General features: G+C 48.4%; 1 protein-coding gene across 8 annotated transcripts in view; it reads right to left on the bottom strand.

The window, feature by feature from the left end:
* trak1a (trafficking protein, kinesin binding 1a) overlaps window positions 1–20,779 on the bottom strand; it is a 224,102-nt gene that overhangs the window by 116,571 nt on the left and 86,752 nt on the right. For 4 of the 8 annotated variants that reach the window (XR_013495641.1, XM_078199636.1, XM_078199605.1 and 1 more), the window contains exon 2: window positions 13,308–13,399. The exons of 2 other annotated variants lie outside the window; for them this stretch is intronic. Coding sequence is in view for 5 of the 6 variants with exons in the window: in XM_078199636.1 (XP_078055762.1) it covers window positions 13,308–13,312 (5 nt within the window). In the remaining variant the exon portion in view is untranslated. The remainder of the gene's footprint in view (window positions 1–13,307; window positions 13,400–20,779) is intronic. 2 more of the 8 variants (XM_078199613.1, XM_078199622.1) reach the window with 2 other exon arrangements.

Consider the following 20,779-nt stretch of genomic DNA (forward strand, 5'->3'; position numbering starts at 1 on the left):
TTGGACCGGTTCGACCAAGGGGTCGGACTTGCGAGCCCTCACATGGCGCCGCAGAAGGACGGGTCCTGGGTACGTCAACCAGGCTGGCAATGAGGTCCCCGAGGACGACTTCCGAGGGAATGAGAACATCCTCTCGTGGGGAGTAGCATTGGTTGCCGTACACAGGAGGGAGCGGATAGCATGGAGCGCATTTGGAAGGACCTCCTGCCAACGTGAGACTGGAAGGCCCCTGGATTTCAGTGCCAGTAGGACAGCCTTCCAGACTGTAGCATTCTCCCTTTCCACCTGTCCGTTACCCCTAGGGTTGTAGCTCGTGGTTCTACTAGAGGCAATCCCGAATGAGAGCAGGAATTGCCTCAAGTCGTTGCTCATGAACGACGAGCCCCTGTCGCTATGAATGTAGCAGGGGTACCCGAACAGGGTAAAAAGTTCACTGAAAACCTTGATGACGGTGGCAGTTGACGTGTCCGCACAGGGGAAAACAAACGGAAACCGGGAATACTCGTCTATTATATTGAGAAAATAGACATTCCGGTCCGTTGAGGGAAGGGGGCCCTTAAAATCCACACTCAGCCTCTCAAAAGGGCGAGTGGCCTTGACCAATTGTGCCCGGTCTGGTCGATAAAAGTGTGGTTTGCATTCTGCGCAAATCCGACAGCTTCTAGTTACTGACCTGACATCCTCCACCGAGTAGGGCAGGTTGCGGGCTTTGATGAAGTGGTAGAGTCTGGTGACTCCAGGATGACACAGATCATTGTGGAGAGCCTTCAAGCGGTCCTCCTGCATGATGGCGCATGTTCCGTGCGAGAGGGCATCTGAGGGCTCATTGAGCTTCCCTGGACGATACATAATATCGTAATTATAGGTGGAGAGCTCAATTCTCCACCGCAAGATCTTATCGTTCTTGATCTTGCCCCTCTGCGTGTTACTGAACATAAACGCCACGGATCGTTGATCCGTGATCAGTTTGAACCGCTTACCTGCCAGGTAATGGCGCCAGTGTCTGACTGCCTCCACAATGGCCTGAGCCTCCTTTTCCACCGCTGAGTGCCGAATTTCTGGGCCTTGAAGGGTGCGGGAAAAGAACGCGACGGGCCTGCCTGCCTGGTTTAGTGTGGCGGCTAGGGCGAAGTCAGATGCATCACTCTCCACCTGGAAAGGAACGGATTCATCCACCGCGTGCATCGTGGCTTTCGAGATGTCGCTCTTCAAAACCTTGAAGGCCAATTGGGCCTCCGGCGTAAGTGGGAAGGTCGTGGACTTAATGAGCGGACGAGCTTTGTCCGCGTAGTTGGGGACCCACTGTGCATAATATGAAAAGAACCCGAGGCATCTCCTCAGTGCCTTCGTGCTAGCGGGCAAGGGAAGTTCAGTGAGTGGGCGCATACGGTCTGGATCAGGGCCAATGACCCCGTTTTCCACCACGTATCCGAGGATGGCTAACCTACGCGTACGGAATACGCACTTCTCCCTGTTATAGGTCAGATTCAGGCGAGATGCAGTGCGCAGAAAGTGTTGGAGATTCGTGTCGTGGTCCTGCTGGTCATGGCCGCAGATGGTGACGTTATCCAGGTACGGGAAGGTAGCCCGCAACCCGTTCTGGTCCACCATTCGGTCCATAGCACGCTGGAAGACCGAGACCCCATTGGTGACACCAAATGGAACCCTGAGGAATTGGTATAGACGACCATCCACCTCAAAAGCCGTATATTGTCGGTCCTCTGGGCGGATGGGGAGTTGATGGTAGGCGGACTTAAGGTCTATGGTAGAAAACACTCGGTACTGCGCAATCTGATTGACCATATCAGAAATGCGCGGGAGAGGATACGCATCCAGCTGCGTGTATCTATTAATGGTCTGACTATAGTCAATGACCATCCGAGGTTTGTTCCCGCTTTTGACTACCACGACCTGCGCTCTCCACGGACTAGCACTGGCCTGTATGATCCCTTCCTTGAGGAGCCGCTGAACCTCAGATCTAATAAAGATCCGGTCCTCAGCGCTGTAACGCCTACTTTTAGTAGCGATGGGCTTGCAGCCAGGTACCAGATTTTTAAAAAGGGATGGTGTCGTGATCTTCAGGGTGGATAAATTGCACGCGGGGCGCTTTGGGCAATTTGGAGGCTGCGGCTGATTCCCTACTGCCAGTGAAGGGAGTGGCCCACCGTACTGTAGGATCACACTCTTCATGTGGACCATAAAGTTTAGTCCGAGGAGAATTGGCGCGCAAAGTTGAGGTAGCACAAGGAGCCTGTATTGCTCGTAAACTGTGCCCTGTACCTCAAGAGTTACCATACATCGTCCTTGGATCGGTACAGACCGGGACTGTGATGCCATGGAAATTGTCTGTTTGGCAGGGAGAACCCGGAGTCCACACCTTTTAGCAGTTTCAGGGTGTATGAAACTTTCGGTGCTCCCACTGTCAAACAGACAATTCACAGTTCTGCCACTAACCTTTACCTCCATCATAGAATGTTCCAGTCTGTAATGCCTGGTCTGATCCAGAGAGATCGACGCCACCGTTGGCCCCTGGGCGTCACTGCATGCTGCCGATGTGGATGCTGAGGACCCCTGCTGGTCGCTGCTGCATGCTGCCGATGTGGATGCTGAGGACCCCTGCTGGTCGCTCCTAGTCGTCGTGGACCATGATGGCCGCCCCCATGGATCGCACGTGGGCGAGGGCGCCAAGCGCAGCGACTCCTGGTGGTCTTCCTCCTCCTCTGTCTGCCACGATGGCGCCGTCCTGAGATCGCACGTGGTCGGACCTCGTGGGTACTGCGACGCCGAAAGAGATGGTCTCCGTTCTGGAGGGTTACAAGCTGCACTGCCGTTTTTAGGTTTGGACCTGCAGACTTTGCCGTAGTGGCCTTTTTTACCGCACTGGCTGCAGATTGCCGTTCTTGCCGGACACTGTTGCCGTGGATGCTTGGCCCCTCCACAAAAATAGCATCGCTGGCCACCTGGAGCTGCCGCCGTCGTCGAATCGGTCTGGGAGCGCGGGTTCGCGGGGCGAGGAGGGAGCAGAGCTTGCTCCAACCACGTTGACTGCACGTGGTCCTCGGGGTACAGCGCCAAGCTCTTCGACGCCGCCTCCAACCTCACGGCCATCCCCATTGCCTGGGTCAAGTTGAGTTTCCCCTTTTCTAGCAATTTAAGCCTGATGTACGAGGACCCTACCCCTGCTACGAACGCGTCTCGGGCGAGGTCGTACATATACTGCTCGGCGGAGACGTCCTTACAGTCGCAACCCCTGGCAAGCTGCAGGAGCTCATTGGCATAATCCTCTATGGTTTCGCCCGACTGCCGACGTCGTGTAGCGAGGAGGTAACGAGCATGTATCTCGTTGGGTGGCATAATGTACCTATTCTTTAGGAGCTCGACGGCACCCTGGTAAGTGGGAGCTGCATGAATGGCTAGGTAAATCGTGTCGCTTACCCTCGCGTGGAGGACCTGGAGTCTATCACTGTCCGTAGTGATAGCTACCGAGGCTGCCAGGTAGTCCTCAAAGCACTTCCACCAATGGTCGAATGTGTTAGCTGCACCGACCGCACGTGGGTCCAGTGTCAGACGATCCGGTTTTAGGATCTGTTCCATACTCTCTGTTTTTTTTTTCTTCTTGTTGCACAGTTGTGAGTTTTCTGTTTACTTTATTAAATTGATGCGCGTCAATAAGCACATGGAATCAAGGCTTCGGTATTGAAGGCTTTAATAAAGTAACAAGGGAACTACTAACACGAATACACCAGTTCAGACTGAAGGGGTCCTGCCGGAGCAGGGGGTCTTATACCCTGCCACCGGAGGCGGGACCCCACTGGAATGTGCCACGATAACTCTCATAACAGGTAAACACCCTAACCCAACAACATAGTACAACCCCCACAGTAATAACACCCTAGCCCAACAGTAACATGGTAACAAACCCCAGTGGTGAACCAACGATGGTTCACCACAGTTATATTCTTAAATAAACTTTGTTTGATAAAAGCTCCCTAGTGGGTCACTTGAATCAAACCTGGAGTGAAACATCTCATGCTTATCCTAGCCAAATTCAAAATGCAAAACTTATGATTCAGGCAGGCTTCATAAACACTTTGGAGCTTATAACCTGAATCATAAGACCTCTTAAGACAACATCCCCAGTTTCAGTCTTCCCCCACAAGGGAAATATCTTCTGGGTATTCACCCTATCCCAGTCCCCTCCGGAACTTGTATATTTAAATAAGATTACCTCTCATTCTTCGAGACTCCAATGGGTGTAGGCCCATCCCGTTCAATCTTTCCTTACAAGAGAGTTTTTTCACCTCAGGAATGAATCCAGTTAACCTTCTCTGAACTGCTTCTAAAGCAATTATATCTTTTTTTTTTCAAATAATGAGATCAAAACCAGCACTTCCCTGGCAACAACCTCTGTTATGAAAACCTCTTTAAAAGGTTGTTACTAGACAATCTGTTTCAGTGCGCCTTGGAATATGTTGATCTCTTATGAAATCAGCCATTGTAACAGCCGTAAGTAATTACCTAATTATCCCAAGTGGTATTTAGTTCCCAAGTCATTATTGGACATCGACTGTGTGTAATTATAATAGGTGTCACTCGCCAAATAGGTAACTATAAGTTAGTCTAAAAGGTATTATTCTCTTGGTGCGTGTCTGATGCATCTGCTAATCACATAAAAAGCCAACAATAGAATCCAATATGGAGGAATAATTCATCGTATCAATCATATGAAATAAACTTTAACATATATTTAAACAGTTTATGGGACGGCACGGTGGTTAGCAATGCTACCTCACAGCGCCAGGGACCCGGGTTCGATTCCCGGCTTGGGTCGCTGTCTGTGCGGAATCTGCACGTTCTCCCTGTGTCTGCGTGGATTTCCTCCGGATGCTCCGGTTTCCTCCCACAGTCCGAAAGACGTGCTGGTTAGGTGCATTGACCATGCTAAATTCTCCCTCAGTGTACCCGAACAGGCGCCGGAGTGTGGCAACTAGGGGATTTTCACAGTAACTTCATTGCAGTGTTAATTTAAGCCTACCTGTGACACTAAATAAATAAATTAGCAGTAATTGACTCTTCCTCCTTTCTCACTATTTTCAAATCAGAGACACCCCTGGTAAATTTAACACGGGCTCACTCGTTTTGAACTTATGTCCAGGAAAAGTTCCATTGATGTGCCCCCACTTTCTGACTGTGTAGCTCTGTAAGTCACAAGGTTTGTTTTGCTCAGATTATACACCCTGCCGTCCCATTGCATTGTGTATTGACATTAGGGATTCCACAGTTTTGATCCATTGCCTAATCTTGTGCCGAAATGCAGCGTGAAGCTAATTGAAATGACACAAGTTCAGTTGCATCAGACACAGTCGCTCGTGACGATATTACAATTTCCATATACCCTGGAATGAGGAATAACATCTGACAAGGAATGAAGGAAGGAATGACACCTTCTCCAGATAAACAAGTTGGCTGCGACTTCCTGGCATGTATCACTGCGCGGTAATTATAGGACTTGTGGCTTCTGCAAATTTTACAGCAGGAATCACAGGCCCGCAGATAATCACTTGACTCAATCATGATCACAACAAGACTGACATGTGCAGCCTCATTTCTATCTCTCCATCTTTCAGATTCTTTTGTGCCTCATATGGTATGCTTGCCTTTATAGGACGGGGTATAGAGTATAAAAGCTGGAGTCTGATGATGCAGCTGTATAGAACGCTGGTTAGGCCACATTTGGAGTACTGCGTCCAGTTCTGGTCGCCGCACTACCAGAAGGACGTGGAGGCGTTAGAGAGAGTGCAGAGAAGGTTTACCAAGATGTTGCCTGGTATGGAGGGTCTTAGCTATGAGGAGAGATTGGGTAAACTGGGGTTGTTCTCCCTGGAAAGACGGAGAATGAGGGGAGATCTAATAGAGGTGTACAAGATTATGAAGGGGATAGATAGGGAGAACGGTGGGAAGCTTTTTCCCAGATCAGAAGTGACGTTCACGAGGGGTCACGGGCTCAAGGTGAGAGGGACGAAGTATAACTCAGATATTAGAGGGATTTTTTTTACACAGAGGGTGGTGGGGGCCTGGAATGCGCTGCCAAGTAGGGTGGTGGAGGCAGGCACGCTGACATCGTTTAAGACTTACCTGGATAGTCACATGAGCAGCCTGGGAATGGAGGGATACAAACGATTGGTCTAGTTGGACCAAGGAGCGGCACAGGCTTGGAGGGCCGAAGGGCCTGTTCCCTGTGCTGTACTGTTCTTTGTTCTATGTAATTCACCCAAGTTCCCTCATCTCAAGGGGTGCACAGAATGGTCAATCTCCAGGTAATGGCATAGTGGTATTGTCGCTGGACTTCCAATCCAGAGACCAATGGTAACGCTCTGGGGGACTGGGTTCAAATCCCACCTCGGCAGATGTGGAAATTTGAATTCAATAAAGATCTGGTATTAAAAGGAATAATGGTGACCATGAAGTGATTGTCGGAAAAACCCATCTGGTTCACTGATGTCCTTTAGGGAAGGAAATCTGCTGTCCTTACTGGTCTGGCCTACATGCAACTCCAGACCTGTAGAAGTGTGATTGACTCTTAACTGCCCTCTGAAATGGTCCAACAAGCCACTCAGTTGAAGGGCAATTAGAGATGGACAACAAATGCTGGTCCAGCTAGTGATGCCCACATCCCACGAACCAATATCATAGAATCCTACAGTGCAGAAGGAGGCCATTCAGCCCATCGGGTGTGCACAGACCACAATCCTACCCAGGCCCCATCCCCATAACCCCATGCATTTACCTTCGCCAGTCCCCCTGACACTAAGGGGCAATTTAGCATGGCCAATCCACCTAACCAGCACATCTTTGGACTGTGGTGGGAAACCGGAGCACCCGGAGGAAACCCACGCAGACACGGGGAAACTCCACACAGACAGATATAAAAAGAACTCAGTGAAGAGTACCTTTTCTTGAAACCACTGAGCATCTGCCTGCAAGTCTTTGGAGGGCTTTCTATTTGAATGTCAATCCCTGGGCCTGAAGAAACCTTTACGACCTGTAGCTGCCATTTTTGTCAGCACCACTTGCCAATGCTAACACCCCAATTATGAAAGAATCCAATTCATCCAATGAAATAGGTCCAAATATTTGATCAACTGCAAATTGTAGATTAATTCCTCAATATACAATGGACAGTTTGGTGAGTTTGATGCAAAAATAAAAGGTATTACTTTGGCTCATCATTCTATTAGAGTCAGAGAATCATAGAGGTTTACAGCATGGAAACAGGCCCTTCGGCCCAACTTGACTATGCCACCCTTTTTTTTTAAACCCCTAAGCTAGTCCCAATTGCCCACATTTGGCCCATTTCCCTCAATACCCATCTTACCCATGTAACTGTCTAAATGCTTTTTAAAAGACAAAATTGTACCCGCCTCTATTACTACCTCTGGCTGCTTGTTCCAGACACTCACCACCTTCAGTGAAAAAAACACCCCTCTGGACACACTTACATTTCTCCCCTCTCACCTTAAACCTGTGCCCTCTAGTTTTAGACTCCCCTACCTTTGGGAAAAGATATTGACTATCTAGCTGATTTATTCCCCTCATTATTTTATAGACCTCTATAAGGTCACCCTTCAGCCTTCTTCACTCCAGAGAAAAAAGTTCCAGTCGATCCAGCCTCTCCTTATAACTCAAACCATCAAGTCCTGGTAGCATCCTAGTAAATTTTTTCTGCTCTCTTTCCAGTTTAATAATATCCTTTCTATAATAGGGTGACCAGAACTGCACATAGTATTCCAAGTGTGGCCTTACCAATGTCTTGTACAACTTCAACAAGATTGTATTCAGCGTTCTGACCAATGAAACCAAGCATACCAAATGCCTTCTTCACCATTGGAATTGGAATCTTATTGGCTTCTTATTGGATTGCCTGTCCTTTCCATTACACTCAGCAGTACAAATGCATATTGCAGAGTTGGGAGAATCTGAAATCAGGTGTCCTTTAAAGCAGTGCAGTGTTTTATTTTCTCCAACCCCTGAACTGGTGCCAAAACTGTTCATCTTATTTCTTGCCAACATTGGGAGTGAAGTCAAAAACTTCAATTGCTAGTTTCACCTTGGACTAACAAGAGTCACAGCCTGGTCACGCACAAGCTTTTTATTTCCTCTTTGCTTCTGTAAATTGTGCCAAGAGTCACATTAACATTAGCACCAATGTCGACTGTAAAAACTATATTGGGATCAGGAGGTAACAAGTTCACTGACCACAAATTTTCCTTACCAAATATTGACATCCTTTCGGAGAGTCTTCACCTTCTTCACATTCTTCTCTCACAACACAGCTGTACTTGCAAACATTTTCTAAGATGCTTTACAATTAATATTTACAATATAGTGCCTCTCAAACCAAGCATTTCCATATTGAATGCTTAATTGGCTCACCACACTTGACCACACAATGCTGGGTCCATTTGGAGCATCGCAAGAAGTTCCGTCTCCAATAGACATGGAAGGAAATTTCCACAAGGCACGCAGGGAATATCAACCCATTTGTTCATAAAACCAGAAGACAGAGGAGCAGAAGTAGGCCATTCAGCCCATCGAGTCTGCTCCCGATTCGATGGGATCATGATTGATCTGATAATCCTCAACTTTACTTTCCCGCCTTATCCCCATAACCTTTGATTCCCTTACTGATTTAAAAATCTGTCTATCTCAGCCTTGAACATGCTTGATGATCCATCCTCTACAGCCCTCTGTGGTAAAGAATTCCACAGATTCACTACCCTCAGAGAAGAAATTCCTCCTAATCTCTGTCTTCAATGAGTGACCCCCTTACTCTGAAATTATTCCCACTGGTCCTAGACTCTCTCACAAGGGGAAACAACCTCTCAGTATCCACCCCGTCAAGCCCCCTGGGAATCCTACATGTCTCAAATAAGGTCGCCTCTCATTCTTCGAAACTCTAATGAGTACAGGCCCCACCTACTCAACCTCTCCTCATAAGAAAATCCCTCCGTACCTGGAATCAAACTTTCTCTGGACTGCCTCCGATGCCAATATATCCGTCCTTAGATAAGACGACCAAAACGGTTCCCTGAATTCCAGGTGTGGCCTAACTAGTGCCTTGTATAGTTTTAGCAAAACTTCCCTATTGTTATACTTCATTTCCTTGAAATAAAGGCCAACGCTCCATTTACTTGCTGAACTTGCGTGCTAGCTGTTTGTGATTTATGCACAAGAAACCTCAAATTGTTCTTGCTGCAGCTTTCTGCAGTCATTCTTCATTTAAATAAAAGTGTATAACTTCACATTTTTCTGCACTATATTCCATCTTGGCAGCAGGGTGGCACAGTGGTTAGCACCACTGCCTCACAGCGCAAGGTATCCAGGTTCAATTCCGGCTTTGGGTCACTGTCTGTGTGGAGTTTGCACGTTCTCCCCGTGTCTGTGTGGGTTTCCTCCGGGTGCTCCGGTTTCCTCCCACAGTCCAAAGATGTGCGGGTTAGGTTGATTGGCCATGCTAAATTGACCCTTTTGTCTGTGTGTGCATGTGCGTGTGGCTCTGTGTCTGTCTTGCTTGATGTAGCATAATGCCCCTCAAGCTAGAGCCCTTGGTGACAGACTGGTGACCTGTTCCAGGAATAATTCACTACAGGAACAGATGGAAGTCTGACCTGTGCGCCATCAGATTGAGAGAGAGAGATATTCCATCTGCAAAGTTTTTGCCCACTCACTTATCCTGTCTATAACAAAGGCAGTCTTAATGAGTAAACATTAAAGATGAAGGTTTAGTTTTAAGTGGGTTTAATTTAATGTTTCAGTGCCTGGGAGGGTAAAACAGGTCCTGTGACTCAGTTCCTCCATGTTTCATTAAAGTAAGTTACCTAGAATCACAGAATCCTACAGTGTAGAAGGAGGCCCTTCGGCCCATCAAGTCTGCATTGACCACGATCCCACCCAGGCCCTATCCCCGCAACCCCACATATTTACCCTGCCAATCCCTCTAACCTACACATCCCGGGACACAAAGGGGCAATTTAGCATGGCCAATGCGCCTAACCCACACATCTTTGGACTGTGGAAGGAAACCGGAGCACCCGGAGGAAACCCATGTGGACACAGGGAGAACATGCAAACTCCACACAGACAGGGAATCGAACCCGGGTCCCTGGAGCCATGAGGCAGCAGTGCTAACCACTGTGCCACCCTCCGTAGCAGAATTTCCCCATCCCACCTGCCACGGGATTCGTAGCAGGCGGGACAAGGACCATGCAAAGGTCCATCGGCCTCGAGCGGGATTCTTGGGCGAGCGTGATCAGAAAATCCTGCCCAATGGCTTTTGAGCCATTGTTCCATTCTGGGACGTTCCCGCCCAGTTATATCAACTGGGATCGTAACACAATAAATATGTTGATGCATTTCATTTTGGTTCCCTTCAAATGTTTGAATCTTTCAAAACTTCTCAATCCCAATGGCATCATGCTTGGGTGTGTGCAAGTATGTTTTGTTAATCTATCGCTAATTGAATGACACAAAGTAGTATTGAAGATGCTCTTGTGCTATGTAACAGCATTGTACCCAACATTCCCTCCTCCCTGACTATAATTCTTACGATCTCCTGCCGTGTGGTCACGTGTCTGCTTCACGCAGACATTTCCCCAAGAATTTCTTCATCTTGCACGTACAGGCAATTTCGCTTTTCCTCATTTACGTCAGCGAGGAGCTTACTCAAGTATTTGCACAGATTTTACTTCTGACACCATGTCCAGAACAAAATCTCCAACAGGCAACGAGTGCCTCTTCAGATGAAGAGTCTCGCTTACCAGCTTCCAAACAGAGTCCGCAGGCACTGCCTCTTCCAGAGTTCAAAGAAAAGTCCAGGGCAGAATATAACGCTCTTTTCCATGACAGGTTTGGTGGTGGGGCCGTTTAATCACATTGCAAAGTGGGTGAAGGAGGACCCCCGCTGCTTTCTCTCCGACACACCAATTAATTCCATACGGTCAAGGCCTATGGACGGCTCTCCATGGATAGCAATTGAAGGCCCTTAAGTGAGCGAGCAATACCCACATGAAGGTCTCATCTTGCTGCTGCTGGTATTAACTTGACCATGCAAGGTTGCTTGTGGGCTCCCAGGGAGGTGGGGAGGGTTGTCCTCATTCAAAGGCATTCAGTGCCTGATAAGACAACCCAAAATTGAGAAATGGGGACCCCCCCACCCTCGCCCCAAAGCTCTGGATGCTGAACTCTCTCATCCTACCTTCCCCATGACCCCAGACCCCGCAACCCCCTCTCCTGCTATCACGCACCCATGTCCTGGAATCCAACAACAACAATCCTAAGCCCAGGGTGGGTGCCAGATTGGCAGCAGCCACTGCCTCCCTGATGGTGCTTCTGATTGACTGGTAGCTGTCAGAGGGTGGATCTTCTGACCACAGGGTCCTTGATCCCGGAGAAAGCCCACCACTGTGCCCGTGTGGCACTTGATGTGGTGGACCTTCCCAAACAAAGGGCTCTCATAGGTTCTCCAGCCAGCAGGCAAGATCCCCATTGCCACCATTAAATCTAGCCCATGACTATCTCTTAAAAGGAGCAACTCACCAATTAGGAAGAGGAGGAAATTGGCTTCGGGGTGGGGAAGAGAGTCAATCAAGAGAGCACAAAACATTTTTTTTTTTTTTTTACACAAAGCGTGGTGAATGTCTGGAACGTACTGCACGGGGAGGTGGTGGGAGCAGGTATGATAGTGGCATTTAAGGGGCAACGAGACGAATACATGAATAGAATGGGAACGGAAGGGTACGGACTCTATACGGTTTTAGTTTAGGCAGGCATCATGGTCGGTGCAGGCTTGGAGGGCCGAAGGGCCTGTTCCTGTGCTGTACTTTTCTTTGTTCAAATGGCAAAGGAATGGAACTAATGACGGAGGCCTCATTGATACAATAGCTATTTTGTACCCAAATTTCCTGCCAATCTCGTTAGCATATATCAAACATAAAATTTAGCGTAAACAATTGGATCAACAACATAGCAATTAGGGAGTAGAAAAAAAAAATGGAACTAACAACACATACTCTAAGTATGAAAATTAGTACCAAGCCTTCAAACCATCACTCCTGACAGTAGACACAGTGTAAAGAACATGCAATCTTTAACTCCTGCTGAAGCCAGAAAGAGACGGACAATGAAGTGCATGCCTCAGAAAGGATCAGTTTAAATTTGGACTTCAATCAATTTTGAACCAGTTAAATTGGAAGAAATGAGCGCGCACTGAACTTAGCAAGGCACTGAAGCCGTGATATTGAGCCAATCGATACGTGAGGACTAAAGATGGGCATAAAGGGTTTAGAAAATACACCTGCACTGGATTTTGTTTAAATTGTTTAGGTGCCATGATCGAGATGCTCAGGGGAACGGATAGGCTGGATGGACAGAAACTAAGTCCAGTCGTTACGGAGTCTGTGACTAAAGAGCCCAGTTTACAATTTGACCCAGGAGTCAAGCTGAGAAACACTTCGACTAATTTGTTAGAAAATTGAAATTCTCTTCTGTAAAATTCAATCAATGCTGGATCAGTTATTCATTTTACATCGGAGATTGATAAATTCTTGTAAATGGAAGATATGAAGCAATATGGGGCAAAAGATTGTCGAGGGGTTTCATTTACAGATCAGTCATTACCTCGTTGAATGGGAAGACAGGCTCAAGGGACTAAATGGCCCAATCCATCTCCTACGTTACGCTTTGATGACACATTTCTCAGGATGAAATTTCCAGCCACTAACTACCTTTACAAGAAAGAAGCACTGAGCAAGTATAGGAAGGTGAAAGAGTGCGACTCTATTAAAGGTCTTCCGCAATACCAATCGATCAGAGTATTTTAAATCGGTTTGTCAGAAAGCTCGTTTCACATATTGGCATGAAAAAAATACTGGAGGTGGCAACGTGTCAGAAAATCTCTCTTAAATGAGCAAGTTCACGTGATAATCCTCAACCATTGTGTTACCTTGTTCACGACAGCACTACCAGTGACAGACCTGTACTCATAAGTACTTTCCTCAAGTGTTACGTAGCTCGAATCGCCAAACATAAGCATGTTAGGAGGCCAAAGAAAATGAGTGAGTGTTATAATTCGATGGTGTTAAGCGCGCAGACTTGCTTCAAATCCTCGTGCAAAACCTGCGGTGTGAAAATCTCACATGCTTGCGCACCCACAACACAAAGGAGGGCAACTTGCCGGTTTAGCCAGATATTTGTACTTCCTGTTCCATAACCAAAGCAGGACTTGCATGCCAAATAAGAAGTTAACTCACAGCATTACGTGTAAAAACGTGTATCCTGCATGGGTCAAAAGTCACCAGCCGAAATACATGACCTTGTGCCACTTGTCTGCGTTTAGAGCCTGCTAAAAGAAGAAGTGTTTCAGTTTCCGTGTGGTTAGTAATGAATGAAGCGGGCGAGAGTACTTCACTCATCACTGACAGATAGGCCGTAAAATTGACACAAGCATTCTTACTTTTAAACCATTACCTGATCAAGGACCAGCATTCAGCATCAAAAACCCACACATGGCGGGACGGTGACACAGTGGTGACACTGCTGCCTCACAGCGCCAGAGACCCAGGTTCAATTCCCAGCTTGGGGCATTGTCTCTGTGGAGTCTGCACATTATCCCCATGTCTGTTTCCTCCCACAGTCCGAAAGACGTGCTGGTTAGGTGAATTGGCCGTGCTAAATTCTCCCTCAGTGTACCCGAACAGGCGCAGAGTGTGGCAACTAGGGGATTTTCACAGTAATTTCATTGCAGTGTTAATGTAAGCCTATTTATGACACTAATAAATAAACTTTAAACATTAAAACTGTCAACTTATTCTAGAGCACAAACAACGGCCAAGATGTTTCACCAGTGAGGATAAGGTGAAGAATTTGAATTCTTCACGAGTGAAATATAAATAGGCGCCGTTAATGCATGTTATTTATAATTTTATACCATGGAGGGGGGGGGGCTAAAAATGGTTAATCAGCTACATTGCTATTTTGAACTTCAAGACATGTTACTGTCACGATTTCAGCTGATATTAACACTGGGAAGTTAGATCCCTGAGCGAAACTTGACTTGAACATTAATTTTCCTCCATGGTTTCTGGAAACAAACTCAGGGAAATCTGCTGATGAACTCTTAAAACAAAGAATAAAATATTTATGAAATCAAAAGAAAAATGAACTATATTGCAGCAGACAAATAATTTGGAAAGATTATAACACAAACACACGATAATGATTCGATTTCCCAATATTCCTTTACCTAGCACTATCTTTACAGCCCATACAGGGGCGACACGGTGGCACAGTGGCCAGCACTGCTGCCTCAGCGTCAGAACCCCAGGTACAATTCCCGGCTTGGGTCACTGCCTGTCCGGAGTCTGCACACATTCTCCCCATGTCTGCATGGGTTTCCTCCGGGTGCTCTGGCTTCCTCCCAGTCTGAAAGATGTGCTGGTTAGGGTGCACTGGCCATGCTAAATTGCCCCTTAGCAACAGGGAGATTAAATACGTGGGGTTACGGCGATAGGGCCTGGGTGGGATTGCTGTTGATGCATGCTCATTGGGCCAAATGGCCTCCCGCCCCACTGTAGAGATTCTATAATTCTAAATGATTAAAACACAAGGGGCAGTTTAGGTTAGTGGCCATGAACATGCCACTGGCCAAAAGAGCACACTTAAAACAGCCGAAGTGGTGAGGTTGCCATAGGTTTTTTTTTAAAACCAGCAACAGATTTTTGATGTTATCAGACTTGCAAAACTACCAACTTAGTGGGAAAAATAATGTCAGGTAGAGATTGTCAAACATCAATTCGGTATTGCACAGCTGAAGCCCATTTGTTACCATAATTGGTGCTAATTTGAAGGAGGCGCATAAAAATTATTATTGCCAAATGGATCATGAAAAAGAACGAACTCCCTTTAAGCAGCTTACGCTGTGGGAGATTATAAATGATAGCAGAAAAAGTAACAATCATTGTTCCTGATGCGCGTCAATAAGCACATGGAATCAAGGCTTCGGTATTGAAGGCTTTAATAAAGTAACAAGGGAACTACTAACACGAATACACCAGTTCAGACTGAAGGGGTCCTGCCGGAGCAGGGGGTCTTATACCCTGCCACCGGAGGCGGGACCCCACTGGAATGTGCCACGATAACTCTCATAACAGGTAAACACCCTAACCCAACAACATAGTACAACCCCCACAGTAATAACACCCTAGCCCAACAGTAACATGGTAACAAACCCCAGTGGTGAACCAACGATGGTTCACCACATTCACCCCTCCTTTAAGAACAAAAGGTGGCGGGGTGGACGAAAAACAGGTCATATAACAAGACAATAACAGAAAAGTCACAGGATTCACAAGTCCAGACGGTCTGGAGGACCGCACCGACGCTGCGATCTCCTCAACACCGGTTGCGAAACCGGAGCAGGTGCCGATCTCTTCAACACCGGTTGCGAAAACGGAGCAGGTGCTTGTGGTGGCGCTCTTAAAGTAACGTCTGGCTGTCCCCTCAAGGACTCCCGGGCCGGCCGGCCCTGGTGAGGCGATGGTGCAGGGGATCCTGGAACGTTTGGTGGTAGTGGTGGTGGTGATGATGATGGTGGCGCCGATCTCCGAGTCTCAGGCAAGCTGTACATGGGAGTAAAAGTGTTATGCACTGGTCCCGGATCTGACCGCGCCACGTCTGGGGAAGTAATGAGGAGTAGTGGATTTGTGACTGGGGGAATAGGAGCGACAGGGGTTGCTACGTCCCCTGCGGGCGCCAGGTCTCTAATGGAGACAGTGTCCTCTCGCCCGTCAGGATATGCCACATAGGCATACTGAGGGTTGGCGTGGAGGAGTTGGACCGGTTCGACCAAGGGGTCGGACTTGCGAGCCCTCACATGGCGCCGCAGAAGGACGGGTCCTGGGTACGTCAACCAGGCTGGCAATGAGGTCCCCGAGGACGACTTCCGAGGGAATGAGAACATCCTCTCGTGGGGAGTAGCATTCGTTGCCGTACACAGGAGGGAGCGGATAGCATGGAGCGCATTTGGAAGGACCTCCTGCCAACGGGAGACTGGAAGGCCCCTGGATTTCAGTGCCAGTAGGACAGCCTTCCAGACTGTAGCATTCTCCCTTTCCACCTGTCCGTTACCCCTAGGGTTGTAGCTCGTGGTTCTACTAGAGGCAATCCCGAATGAGAGCAGGAATTGCCTCAAGTCGTTGCTCATGAACGACGAGCCCCTGTCGCTATGAATGTAGCAGGGGTACCCGAACAGGGTAAAAAGTTCACTGAAAACCTTGATGACGGTGGCAGTTGACGTGTCCGCACAGGGGAAAACAAACGGAAACCGGGAATACTCGTCTATTATATTGAGAAAATAGACATTCCGGTCCGTTGAGGGAAGGGGGCCCTTAAAATCCACACTCAGCCTCTCAAAAGGGCGAGTGGCCATGACCAATTGTGCCCGGTCTGGTCGATAAAAGTGTGGTTTGCATTCTGCGCAAATCCGACAGCTTCTAGTTACTGACCTGACATCCTCCACCGAGTAGGGCAGGTTGCGGGCTTTGATGAAGTGGTAGAGTCTGGTGACTCCAGGATGACACAGATCATTGTGGAGAGCCTTCAAGCGGTCCTCCTGCATGATGGCGCATGTTCCGCGCGAGAGGGCATCCGAGGGCTCATTGAGCTTCCCTGGACGATACATAATATCGTAATTATAGGTGGAGAGCTCAATTCTCCACCGCAAGATCTTATCGTTCTTGATCTTGCCCCTCTGCGTGTTACTGAACATAAACGCCACGGATCGTTGATCCGTGATCAGGGTGAACCGCTTACCTGCCAGGTAATGGCGCCAGTGTCTGACTGCCTCCACAATGGCCTGAGCCTCCTTTTCCACCGCTGAGTGCCGAATTTCTGGGCCTTGAAGGGTGCGGGAAAAGAACGCGACGGGCCTGCCTGCCTGGTTTAGTGTGGCGGCTAGGGCGAAGTCAGATGCATCACTCTCCACCTGGAAAGGGATGGATTCATCCACCGCGTGCATCGTGGCTTTCGAGATGTCGCTCTTCAAAACCTTGAAGGCCAATTGGGCCTCCGGCGTAAGTGGGAAGGTCGTGGACTTAATGAGCGGACGAGCTTTGTCCGCGTAGTTGGGGACCCACTGTGCATAATATGAAAAGAACCCGAGGCATCTCCTCAGTGCCTTCGTGCTAGCGGGCAAGGGAAGTTCAGTGAGTGGGCGCATACGGTCTGGATCAGGGCCAATGACCCCGTTTTCCACCACGTATCCGAGGATGGCTAACCTACGCGTACGGAATACGCACTTCTCCCTGTTATAGGTCAGATTCAGGCGAGATGCAGTGCGCAGAAAGTGTTGGAGATTCGTGTCGTGGTCCTGCTGGTCATGGCCGCAGATGGTGACGTTATCCAGGTACGGGAAGGTAGCCCGCAACCCGTTCTGGTCCACCATTCGGTCCATAGCACGCTGGAAGACTGAGACCCCATTGGTGACACCAAATGGAACCCTGAGGAATTGGTATAGACGACCATCCGCCTCAAAAGCCGTATATTGTCGGTCCTCTGGGCGGATGGGGAGTTGATGGTAGGCGGACTTAAGGTCTATGGTAGAAAACACTCGGTACTGCGCAATCTGATTGACCATATCAGAAATGCGCGGGAGAGGATACGCATCCAGCTGCGTGTATCTATTAATGGTCTGACTATAGTCGATGACCATCCGAGGTTTGTTCCCGCTTTTGACTACCACGACCTGCGCTCTCCACGGACTAGCACTGGCCTGTATGATCCCTTCCTTGAGGAGCCGCTGAACCTCAGATCTAATAAAGATCCGGTCCTCAGCGCTGTAACGCCTACTTTTATTAGCGATGGGCTTGCAGCCAGGTACCAGATTTTTAAAAAGGGATGGTGTCGTGATCTTCAGGGTGGATAAATTGCACGCGGGACGCTTTGGGCAATTTGGAGGCTGCGGCTGATTCCCTACTGCCAGTGAAGGGAGTGGCCCACCGTACTGTAGGATCACACTCTTCATGTGGACCATAAAGTTTAGTCCGAGGAGAATTGGCGCGCAAAGGTGAGGTAGCACAAGGAGCCTGTATTGCTCGTAAACTGTGCCCTGTACCTCAAGAGTTACCATACATCGTCCTTGGATCGGTACAGACCGGGACTGTGATGCCATGGAAATTGTCTGTTTGGCAGGGAGAACCCGGAGTCCACACCTTTTAGCAGTTTCAGGGTGTATGAAACTTTCGGTGCTCCCACTGTCAAACAGACAATTCACAGTTCTGCCACTAACCTTTACCTCCATCATAGAATGTTCCAGTCTGTAATGCCTGGTCTGATCCAGAGAGATCGACGCCACCGTTGGCCCCTGGGCGTCACTGCATGCTGCCGATGTGGATGCTGAGGACCCCTGCTGGTCGCTGCTGCATGCTGCCGATGTGGATGCTGAGGACCCCTGCTGGTCGCTCCTAGTCGTCATGGACCATGATGGCCGCCCCCATGAATCGCACGTGGGCGAGGGCGCCAAGCGCAGCGACTCCTGGTGGTCTTCCTCCTCCTCTGTCTGCCACGATGGTGCCGTCCTGAGATCGCACGTGGTCGGACCTCGTGGGTACTGCGACGCCGAAAGAGATGGTCTCCGTTCTGGAGGGTTACAAGCTGCACTGCCGTTTTTAGGTTTGGACCTGCAGACTTTGCCGTAGTGGCCTTTTTTACCGCACTGGCTGCAGATTGCCGTTCTTGCCGGACACTGTTGCCGTGGATGCTTGGCCCCTCCACAAAAATAGCATCGCTGGCCACCTGGAGCTGCCGCCGTCGTCGAATCGGTCTGGGAGCGCGGGTTCGCGGGGCGAGGAGGGAGCAGAGCTTGCTCCAACCACGTTGACTGCACGTGGTCCTCGGGGTACAGCGCCAAGCTCTTCGACGCCGCCTCCAACCTCACGGCCATCCCCATTGCCTGGGTCAAGTTGAGTTTCCCCTTTTCTAGCAATTTAAGCCTGATGTACGAGGACCCTACCCCTGCTACGAACGCGTCTCGGGCGAGGTCGTACATATACTGCTCAGCGGAGACGTCCTTACAGTCGCAACCCCTGGCAAGCTGCAGGAGCTCATTGGCATAATCCTCTATGGTTTCGCCCGACTGCCGACGTCGTGTAGCGAGGAGGTAACGAGCATGTATCTCGTTGGGTGGCATAATGTACCTATTCTTTAGGAGCTCGACGGCACCCTGGTAAGTGGGAGCTGCACGAATGGCTAGGTAAATCGTGTCGCTTACCCTCGCGTGGAGGACCTGGAGTCTATCACTGTCCGTAGTGATAGCTACCGAGGCTGCCAGGTAGTCCTCAAAGCACTTCCACCAATGGTCGAATGTGTTAGCTGCACCGACCGCACGTGGGTCCAGTGTCAGACGATCCGGTTTTAGGATCTGTTCCATACTCTGTTTTTTTTTCTTGTTGCACAGTTGTGAGTTTTCTGTTTACTTTATTAAATTGATGCGCGTCAATAAGCACATGGAATCAAGGCTTCGGTATTGAAGGCTTTAATAAAGTAACAAGGGAACTACTAACACGAATACACCAGTTCAGACTGAAGGGGTCCTGCCGGAGCAGGGGGTCTTATACCCTGCCACCGGAGGCGGGACCCCACTGGAATGTGCCACGATAACTCTCATAACAGGTAAACACCCTAACCCAACAACATAGTACAACCCCCACAGTAATAACACCCTAGCCCAACAGTAACATGGTAACAAACCCCAGTGGTGAACCAACGATGGTTCACCACAGTTCCATTGCTGAACTAAAGCACATCTACAACAATGTCCCCAAAATAAGTCCATTAAAAAAGTATATATATGCCAGTCGGGATTTGAGAAGAATATTTCTTTGGAAATTGTGAAAAGCACATCATCTCAATCTTGTGTGCCAATAGCCCGCTTGCTACTCATCATACAAAAGTCAGTGGTGCTTTTATCATCCATGAATAAACAAATCCATGCAAAGTTTCACTGAGAACAACAAAGAGTAGCATTCATTTTGAGTGTCAATAAGCTACCCGGTGTGAATCTAAGCAAGTGCGGGTGGGTGACAATGATGACAAAGAAAAAGTGAGGAAAGTGAAAGGATTTGATTTATTTTTGTCACATGTATTGGGATACAGTGAAAAGTATTGTTTCTTGCCCGCTATACAGACAAAGCATACCATTTATAGAGTACATAGGGGAGAAGAAAAGGAGAGGGTGCAGAATGTAGTGTTACAGTCATAGCTAGAGTGTAGAGAAAGGTCAACTTAATATAAGATGGGTCCAGTCAAAGTCTGATGGCAGCAGGGAAGATCAGTTAGATCGTCAACATCTTTTCTCAAAGGTAGGGGAGTCTAAAACTAGAGGGCGTAAGTTTAAGGTGAGAGGGGAGAAATACAAAAGAGCCCAGAGAGGCAATTTTTTTCCATACAGAGGGTGGAGAGTGTCTGGAACAGGCTACCAGAGGTAGTAGTAGAGGCGGGTACAATTTGTCTTTTAAAAAGCATTTAGACAGTTACATGGGTAGGATGGGTATAGAGGGATCTGGGCCAAACGCAGGGTAATTGGGACCAGCTTAGTGGTTAACAAAAATGGGCAGCATGGGCAAGTTGGGCCAAAGGGCTTGTTTCCATGCTGTAATCCTCTGACTCTAAGCTGTTCTCGAGTCAGTTGGTACATAATCTCAGACTTTTGTATCTTTTTCCCCCAACG

Source organism: Mustelus asterias, chromosome 2, assembly GCF_964213995.1.
Source record: "Mustelus asterias chromosome 2, sMusAst1.hap1.1, whole genome shotgun sequence".
NCBI classification, from domain to species: domain Eukaryota; kingdom Metazoa; phylum Chordata; class Chondrichthyes; order Carcharhiniformes; family Triakidae; genus Mustelus; species Mustelus asterias.